The 10,000-nt window shown below is 44.7% G+C and overlaps 1 protein-coding gene across 1 annotated transcript in view; it reads right to left on the reverse strand.

Annotated features, from left to right (window-relative positions):
- Positions 1–10,000, reverse strand: part of tmprss7 (transmembrane serine protease 7) — a 22,705-nt gene that overhangs the window by 3,165 nt on the left and 9,540 nt on the right. The window contains exons 10-13 of the mRNA XM_056584403.1: positions 5,679–5,786; positions 4,061–4,168; positions 3,741–3,857; positions 1–150 (exon numbers count right to left, since the gene is read on the reverse strand). The exon at positions 1–150 is cut by the window's left edge and continues 46 nt beyond it. Of these exons, the coding sequence (XP_056440378.1) occupies positions 1–150; positions 3,741–3,857; positions 4,061–4,168; positions 5,679–5,786 (483 nt within the window). The remainder of the gene's footprint in view (positions 151–3,740; positions 3,858–4,060; positions 4,169–5,678; positions 5,787–10,000) is intronic.

Consider the following 10,000-nt stretch of genomic DNA (forward strand, 5'->3'; position numbering starts at 1 on the left):
AGAGCACGGAGGCGCCACAGTACAGGTTCCCAGAGAAGAGCAGACCCACTTGCCAAGGCCACTCCCCCTCCAGAGAGTTGGCTCCGCCCACAATGCGGTCCAGGTTAGAGAACGAGCCCACCTTCCTCACCGGGGAAGGGAGGCCACAGTCTGGAGAGATGACGATGGTGATGATGAAGATGAAAACAATAGAACACTGTGATGCTGGTTTGCCACTATACAGCAAAGGCCCTCACTGCATGTGTTTGTGTGTGTGTGTATTTGGCTGTGCTGTGTGTGTGTGTGTGGGGGGGGGAATGTGTGTGCATGTGTGTGTGTGCCTTCACCTGGATTGAACCGTGAGAAACAGAGGACTGAATCATGTGTGACAGACAGGTGGGCAGAAACCTCATTAATAGTATCCATTCAATCATACCTGTATGTGTGTGTGTGTGTGTGTGTGTGTGTGTGTGTGGTGTGTGTGTGTGTGTGTGTGTGTGTGTGTGTGTGTGTGTGTGTGTGTGTGTGTGTGTGTGTGTGTGTGTGTGTGTCTGTGTGTCTGTGTGTGTGTGTGTGTGTGTGTATGCACAGTACAGTGATCAAAGGCGCCCGGGTCATCAGGTTTTTAATTATGAAACGCCCCTTGGGCTGGGAAATGCACACAGCCGCTGATTTGTAAGACCAGACAGTAAGACTATCTCTTAAAGTTGTGTGTGATTAATCGATTAAGCTAGCTGTAGAAGGGGTCATCCCTTCCCTAAAAAAAGGTCCTATGTTCCCCGTTTTTCCCAAAAAGGGTCCTATGTTCCCCTGTAGCAATACATACCGGGGAGCATAGGAGCCTTTTTTTCTGAAAAGGGTCCTATGCTCCCCACTATTGCGGGGAACATAGGGCCCCTTTCTGGGAAAAGGGTCCTATGTTCCCCGCAATCTATCATCTTTAAAAATATTTAAACTCTGATGCGACATTCGCGTGATGACAGCCAATCAGCGTTCAACAGCGTGGCCACTGAGTGACATGTGTAACGTAAAAGCCAATCAGCGTTCAACCGGCCAACTCAGTGCAGTGCAGTCCGGGGTGAACTGCAGCATGGAGGAGAAAGTGACTGTTGCCGTTTGCGCAGTGGCGAACTTAGCCCTTTGGGGGCTCCAGGCGAACAGTCATTTGGGGGCCCCTGCATCTACCGGTCTCAGTACCTTATATCGCATAATGAGATACTCCATGCAAGGGATGAACAAAAGTCACTATCCTTCTTTCATGCAAATGTTAATTATCTATTTACAAATTGAGAATAACATACAAAACAATAAGATTAGTTATGTTGACACATTACACTGACTGTTAACCATAAGTCCTCATTTACCTGAGGGTTTCCAGTAGCTCACAGCAGCTATCTGCTGTGAGCTACTGGAAACCACTACTGGAAACCCACTGATAGCTGCGTCCAGCTATCACTATATTTCCTGTGCTCTTCAGACCTTTCATGGTTGATTAGATGCATTGCAAGGTTATTCTAGTCTTTAAATCCTTCCTCACTCAGTTGTTTTTGTTTTCCAGAAAGGCAACAACAAAAGCAAAAAACACGGTCTGCACTTTCACTGTAGACGAACCAAGACCTGTTCACCCTCTCACCATTTTTCATTACTATGTAATAGTATGCTTTTGTGAATCTGCGGCCCTTGGGCCAGAGTGCTGGGTCATCCACAAGAATATGTGTGCACCTGCCCAAGACACAGCAGCTTGGGCCAGAGTGCTGGGTCATCCACAGGAATATGTGTCTCGCAGTCATTGTTATCGTTATTGTCATAAATTTCAATAACCAAAGTGGAAGGAGAGTGAGAAATATTCACAACCAGTTGTGCATCATCTCCGTCAGTTTGTTGACACACGTCATTAGCATCGCTGCTGGCTGAGCCAGAGCCACTTGGAATGAAAGGAGCAGTAACGTGACAGCAAACGACGTTGACGGCTGCTCTTGATCCGCCGACGGTCCCGCTGCCACTGCGGTGGCTGTAAAACAGCTGGATAGCTTTGGCAGCTTTGAAAGAAAGTCCTGCCTTTGGTCTTTCTTTTTATGTGACCCGCTTTCGTACGATCGCTTCATGTTTCACTCGATTTATGTCTCACTCGATTTCTCTCTCTCTCTCTCTTACCGCTTACTGTTTTGAATTTGACATAATTTCCGCATACGCATGATGAGCGTGATGCGCATAACATGGAATAGTCCATGTAGTGCAGACTGAAGGGGGGTGCACACGGAAAGATCGTCAAAACATGAGTAATAATTAGACATCCCGATGCTACTATTGTGAAGAGATTTTTATAAATATGGGGACAAAATATATGCATTGGGGCCCTCTTGACCAGATCAATATTGTAAATAAGAAACTGTTCTTGATGTTTTATCGGGAAAAATAAAGGTAAAAAAAATAAAAAAAATAAAAAATAATAATAATTGGGGGCCCCAAAAACCTTCTATGGGGCCCGGGGCTCCAGGCAAATGCCTGGTTTGCCTTATAGTACGGCCCGCCCCTGCGTTTGCGACTCCCGGAGCTCTATATAGTATATAATATAATATAATTGTATATATAATATCACGGCCAAAAGCGGGGAGCTCTCGTAGGGATTGGGCTTCTCAGGGTTTGTTTACCGGCGTTGCTATGGTTTCCGGTCTTGTGTGTTCCAACAGTTTATTAGGTAGACCTATCTAATAAATCTCTGTCTAATCAATACTTCATTCACTGCCTCTTCCGTGGTCATTACAATATTATGAATAGACTGCTTCGGGTTCTCCGACGTCTCTCCGCCTTCCACAAAAGGAAAAGACATGCAATGGTGGTTATCTCGGCCGGAATTTGGCAGTAATGGTGGAAAACGTAACAGACCGGGGAACATAGGACCCTTTTTATGATAAAGGGTCCTATGTTCCCCGGTCACATACATATCGGGGAACATAGGACCCTTTTTGGGAAAAGCGGGGAACATAGGACCCTGTTTAAAGAAAGGGTCCTATGTTCCCCAGTCTCATGCAAAGAGGGGAACATAGGACCCGGGGAACATAGGACCCGGGGAACATAGACACGCTCCCCTGTAAAAAGTGTGTGCGCAGGTTGATAGACTCCCTCTTTAAGTTGTGATTAAGCTAGCTATAGACAGTGGCGTCCAAAGGTCCTTGTTAGGCTTCCTCTTTAAGTTGTGATAAAGCTAGGTGTAGACAGTGGCGTCCAAAGGTCCTTGATAGACTCCCTCTTTAAGTTGTGATTAAGCTAGCTGTAGACAGTGGTGTGAACAGGTCCTTGATAGACTCCCTCTTTAAGTTGTGATTAAGCAAGCTGTAGACAGTGGTGTCCAAAGGTCCTTGTTAGGCTTCCTCTTTAAGTTGTAATTAAGCTAGGTGTAGATGTAAATGTAACAAAAAATGTAAGTAAAGTGTCTTCATGTATCATGAAAATCACTTGAATAAAATGTCTTTAGTTCAAATAAATACCCAAATAAGAAGAGGAGGCACTGTTTACCTAGTTTAAATCTATGGGGAAAGTTTAGGAATATGAGTAAGCTGTGTGTGTGTGTATGCGTGCATGCATGCGTGCGTGTGAGCGCGTGTGAGTGTGTGTGTGCGTGCATGCATACGTGCGTGCGTGTACCTGTCTTTGTGTGCACCGTGCACGTGTGTGCTTCTGTGTGTGTGTGTGCATGTGTTTGTGTGTGTGTGTGAGCGTGCGTGTGTGTGCGTGCGTGTGTGCGTGCAGTTGGACCTCACCGCAGTCCTCCTCGTCGCTCCGGTCCTGGCAGTCTGGGACGCCGTCGCACCGCGCGTTCTTCTTCAGGATGCAGGTGCCGCTGCTGCACTGGTGGCTGATCCCAGAGCAGCTGGTCTCTGGCCACACACACACGATAACACAGTGACTCGTGTTTTAAGGGGACATTTTGCACAAAAATGCAGAGTTCTACTTATTTTCAAACCTTTGCTAAAGAAAACAGCTAAATGGCTGCCGCTGACACCCGCACACACACACACACACGTACACATACACACACACGTGCACACACACGTACACACACAGTCCCAGCGGAGCGTACCCTGGGTGCAGTTGAGCTCGTCCCGGCCATTGCTGCAGTCGCTGTGCCCGTCGCAGACGTACAGAGGGTGGGGTGGGCTTGGGCCGCCACAGCTCTTACTGGGTGGGGCTGGGGACACACATCCAAACAAGGATATGGAGGGAGTATTAAATACATTTTTAAAGAGGAAGAAATGATATGAAGCACACTACGGGTACACACTAGAGCATTTTTTTTCCAATTGAGAGATCATATAACTGTGTTGGTCATTTAGTGTGTGGATGGAAAAGCTTTTTGCCATCACAGCACATTGTGATTGTGCTTTTATTTTATTTTACTATAATTACCACAAACACATGTCTGACGTATGTCAGAAACCAACCAGCTTGAAGATTGCTTAAAAATAAGGCGATTAAGAGTGATTTTGAGTGTGAAAGGACCTCTGCGCCATCGGAAGTAACTTCATTCAGCCGGGTGGTTACCCCGCGGCAAGATGGCGGCGATGTTGCCGCATGCTTAGAAGCCGAATGCGATATCTAGTCAGTATATACAGTATATCTATGAAGAGGAACTAGGCATTCTAGTCCTTTTATATGAACAATGTTAACTAAATTGAGAAGCCAGTGGACCAGTGGTGGAGTCAGAGTGGACTGAACACTCTGCATTGTGAGGAGGAGCTGGGACATCTCATTGGCTGCTTCTGTTATGATCACCAGATGCATTGTAGGTATCAAGGTAAGTCAGGGTGGCTCCCCATTGGCAGTCGTCTTTCCCACATAACAATCGGTTCCCTGTGTCCTCTACTCTCCTCGGGTCTCCCCAACACTCACATCGTATCGTAAATCGAACCATACGACATTTGAAATATGTTTAATATTAGCGATTTAGAATCGGTGAGGCCCCCATCGTTCAAACCCCTCTCATCATACCCCCCACCACAGCAAACCTCGAAAAAATCGATAAAACCATCAACACATCCGGGCTTTGCAGACCAGAGTCTGAAGGAGGGAATCGGGCACAAACTGGGGCTAAATATGCTGTATAGTGTATTAGTGGTACCAGCATTAGTGATAACAGCATTAGTAGTACCAGCATTAGTGGTACCAGCTATAATGATACCAGCATCAGTAGTAACAGCCTTATTAGTACCAGCATTAGTGATACCAGCATTAGTAGTAACAGCCTTATTAGTACCAGCATTAGTGATACCAGCATTAGTAGTAAAAGCCTTATTAGTACCAGCATTAGTGATACCAGCATTAGTAGTAACAGCCTTATTAGTACCAGCATTAGTGATACCAGCATTAGTAGTAACAGCCTTATTAGTACCAGCATTAGTGATACCAGCATTAGTAATACCAGCATTAGCAGTACCAGCATTAGTAGTACCAGCATTAGTGATACCAGCATTAGTAGTACCAGCATTAGTGATACCAGCATTAGTAGTACCAGCATTAGTGATACCAGCATTAGTAGAACCAGCATTAGTTGTACCAGCATTAGTGATACCAGCATTAGTAGTAAAAGCCTTATTAGTACCAGCATTAGTGATACCAGCATTAGTAGTACTCTTAATAATAAAACATTTCAAAACAAAGTCAGGTGTAATGATGTGACTCTGGAGGTAAAGCGGCCGTACAGCAGAAGTGCTCGTCGCTCTCGTCCTGGCAGTCGTCCAGGCCGTCGCAGCGCTGATGCCTCTCCACACAGAACCCCGTGGAGCACAGGAAGTGGCCCTGATCGCACGCTGCCGGGCGGAGAGAGAGAGAGAGAGAGAGAGAGAGAGAGAGAGAGAGAGAGAGAGAGAGAGAGAGAGAGAGAGAGAGAGAGAGAGAGAGAGAGATTTTGAGATTTTACAAAAGTTTATATTAAGTTAGTATATAAAGTTTATATATAGTTATATTACATGAGCATTTAATGAAGTGCAATTTGTGCGTGTCTTCATTTAAAAATACATTATTTTTTAAAAACTTGTGCAAACAGCAAGTCATCTTCCACAATAGAATAGACAATGTTTTTATAGCACCAGCGATTTTTAAAAGTGTCCAACTCTTGTCCTTAATTAACCACTGTGTTGGCTGAGCTTGAAAGTCTGACACTTATACCAGACATACTAAATAAAAAGAAATCCAGGTCCAGTGCGGTGTAAATTGAAAATTTAATTAGACTAAATGAAAACTAAACTCTTGCAGTTTAGTTTTCAAGTTCTTGCAGTTAATTCAAAATGAGGATTGCAAAGATAATCAACGGTAGTTATTTCTCTGGCACAAGGTCAAAGACTTTGTGTCTTCCTGCTCCAGTCACGCGGCACGCCCCCCAGGTAGGGTCGCCCTTATATAGATGTCAAGGTCACCCACATGGTCCAGCCACTAGAGGGAGATAACTCAGAGAAACACAAAAATACAAAATGAAAGAAACTTTTCTCTTTCTTCATTCTGGCTCGTACAACTAGTGTACTCCAGCCTCCGCCTAGCCCTGATGTTGCAGGGCTGTGCGTGAATCCTGTCCTACTTTGTTTTCCACACGTTTTTTTCTACTAATGTAGATTCCCATTTTTGCTTGCCCCTAACCTATTGGTCCACATAGTGGGGGGTCGGTTGCTCAACCCGGCTGGGTTGATGCTCATCACGCAGTTTGCATAGACTGTTATTTTATCAGCCCTGTTTACGGAGAGCTTATTTGGGCAACAGGGAGTGAGCAGGGGGCCTGTCAGCTCTCCCACCACGGGGCTCAGGTGGGCATCAGGGAAGGGGTCAGCGGGGTGGCTCTCCCTAGGTTGTAGTCCATCAGAAGGCCTTTCTCTTTAATGGTCAGCCTCTGCCTCCAGAGCTCCAGGAGTATCCCAGCCACTCGGTGCAATCGAAGGCCCAGCAGAGGGCCCAGGGCCCCAGATTTGTCAAGCGCTGGCCCCACAGAGAGTAGGCTTCTTGGCACGTTTTATGATTAAAAAGGGCCCATGACTTAAAAACACCCTGATAAAACGGAGGTAACCCACTTCATTTTAAGAATTTTTAATCAGTTAAAAACAGAGCAATATCCAGCCCCAGATTACTTAAACGTCTGAGAATGCAGCTGGCCACATTCCTTCATACCAAGTCTGTCGGGCCAGACAGAAACTTTTGTAAAACTGAATTCTAAAAGTGGCTGTTCGACTGGCTAGGTGGATGAGGCCCTCCTCTCTAAATAAAAAAAAAAAACTCCCTGTGGCACCTACTGCAACACATCCCAGGAAAAATCCACCCTCTTCTTTTGAATTTGGGCTAGTAAGCCTGAGGGAGGGTCAACACATGCAAGACGGTGCCACAGTTGGGAGGCTACTAGATTATTTAAAACCAAATCTCTACCTCTATAGGACATTTGTGGCAGTAGATATTTCCATCTTTTAAGTTGACCAACTTTTTCTGTGAAGTTCTCCCAGTTCTTCTGGACTATGGTTTCCTTCCCAAGAAAGACACCAAGGTACTTTAAACCATCCATCCTCAAGTTCAAATTTTGGGGAAGAACTGGGAGACAGCCACGCCATTCAACAACAGCGAGGGTCTCGCTCTTTCCCCAGTTAACCCTCGCTTCCGATGTAGCTGTAAAGTCACCAATAATACTTGTTAAAATGTCCACATCTCTTTGGTTCCTAGTAAAAACAATGACATCATCAGCGTATGCAGATAAAACATTGTTCTCATTAAAACCAGGTAAAACCAGACCTTGTAGGTTGCAGCGTATATTGTTGAGGAGGGGTTCTAGGGGGAGTGCATAGAGCATCCCGGACAGAGCACAGCCCTGCCTGACACCTCTACACACTCTAAAAGGAGCACACAGACCGCCTTTGAATTTGAGCACACTCTCAACCTCACTGTACAGAACTTTGATCTTGACTATGAAACCAGCGCTGAACCAAAATTTCTCCAAAACTTACCAGAGGAAGTTGTGTTCAACGGGGTCAAATGCCTTTTCCTGGTCTAGGGAAATTAAACCTGTACCAATGTCAATAGACTTAGAGACCTCCAAGACATCCCGAATCAGGTAGAAATTGTCTACCATGGACCTGCCGGGCACACAGTACGTCGTGTCCCGATGGATGGACTGCTCCATAACTTCCGTCAGCCTGTCGGCGAAGGCTTTGGACAGAAGCTTGTAATCCACACAAAGCAATGACACAGGCCTCCAGTTCTTTATATCCTGCAAAATCCTGCGTAATAACTGCTCCACGGAAGGACATTGGCATGGAGCCACAGGCCAGGCTCTCATTAAAAACATCCCACAAGTCTGTAGATAAAATTTCCAAGTACGCTTTATAATATTCCATTGTCAGACCGTCGATAACTGGAGCTCTCCGCCCCTGCATGCCCTGCAAGGCAGCTAGAAGCTCCTCAATGTGGAGAGGCCTCTCCAGTTGTGTGCTGGTCTCCTTAGAGACCTGAGGTAGCCCACTGAAGAACTCCACCAGTGTGTCCTTCTCCTCATACTCCGAAGAGTAGATGGAGGAATAAAACTCAACGGCTCTCGTTCTTATTTGTCCTGGCTCTGTCAGCTCCTGGCCTGTGTCTTAGAGCAATGTGTGGATTACCCGTTCTTCCTCTCCAGGCCGAAGAAGAAGCCAGAGGGAATGTCCATCTCAGAGATGTTCTTAACTCGGGACCTGACCCACGCACCTTGTACTTTGGTGTCCTGCAGGTTAGCTAAAGCTAGCTTTTTTTCTTTGAGGATTTCAATATATCCCCGTTCTCGAGATTACTCACTCATTTTTTCCAGCTCTACTAACAGTTTCCAAGTCCTTCATAGATCTAGTGATGTCCTGTGAGACATTGAGGGTTTGCTGCTGACATAGAAGTTGAATTTGAGTCTTTCTATGGTCCAACCACTGCCCAAGAGTACTAAAATCCCCATTTGTCTGCCTAAAAACACACCAAAATTAACCCAAAACATCCTTAAACCTAAACTAATGTTAAAACAGAGTTAAAATGCCAATGTGCACTTTTTGGCTTAAAATCTCTAATTAAAACATGACATAAGAGCAAGGAATGATCAGTAAAACCAGTGGGCATGATTTTACACATTTACAAATATTAAAATGATGCTTAAAAACATAAAAACGATCAAGTCTAGCTGATGAGATCCTACTCTATCTGAGGCGGAACCATGTGTACTGTCGGCAGTCTGCATACATCCTTCTCCACACGTCCAGCAAGCCATGAGAATAGACCAGCTGCCTCAGTGCCTCATGGTTGCAATCTAACATCGCATTTTCTGTACAATTAAAATCCCCACCCAAGAATAGAAAATCCTCAGAGTTGCAACTATTTAATTTATCTGTTATTTTTTCTAAAAACAGCTTCCTCTCTGTACCATTGGTTGGAGCATAGACATTTATAAAAACCATAATGACATGCTCCACCTCCATGGAAACTGGAGAGAAACTCCTAGAGAAGAGGAAGCCCACTCCTCCACTGAGATTAGTGTTGTGGGTCAGGACTACCTCTCCTTCCCATTCCCTTCTTCAATCTCTCTCGCTTTCGGCACAACTATTGGTGTCTTGTAAGAAAAGGACATTCATTTGTTTTGTTTTAAAAGTCTTATAAATGAGTGCCCTTTTTTTTGTCTCCCTTGCTCCATTAACATTAAGACTTCCCATACTATAAACATCAGTGATGTAAAACTAAATAAAATAATAAAAGTAATAAAAACATTAATTTAGTTAAGACACACATCAAAGTTTCTACGTTCATTGCTGTTAATCTGCCTTCTTGCTTTCAGCACCAGTTTCCTTAGTCTTTACATTTCCTAGTCTGTTATTCCAGATTCAAGTCTGTTGATAGCATAAAATCTTGCAGAAACATGAAATGCTGAAAAATGTTGGTGTCTTGAAAAAAATACTTAATTCTCTCAGATGAATATAACTTCTTTTGCTGACTACAACTTAGCTTTTCCATGTGCAAGATGTCACTCTCATCAGAGAGACATTCC

This window comes from Gadus chalcogrammus, chromosome 23 (assembly GCF_026213295.1).
Source record: "Gadus chalcogrammus isolate NIFS_2021 chromosome 23, NIFS_Gcha_1.0, whole genome shotgun sequence".
NCBI classification, from domain to species: domain Eukaryota; kingdom Metazoa; phylum Chordata; class Actinopteri; order Gadiformes; family Gadidae; genus Gadus; species Gadus chalcogrammus.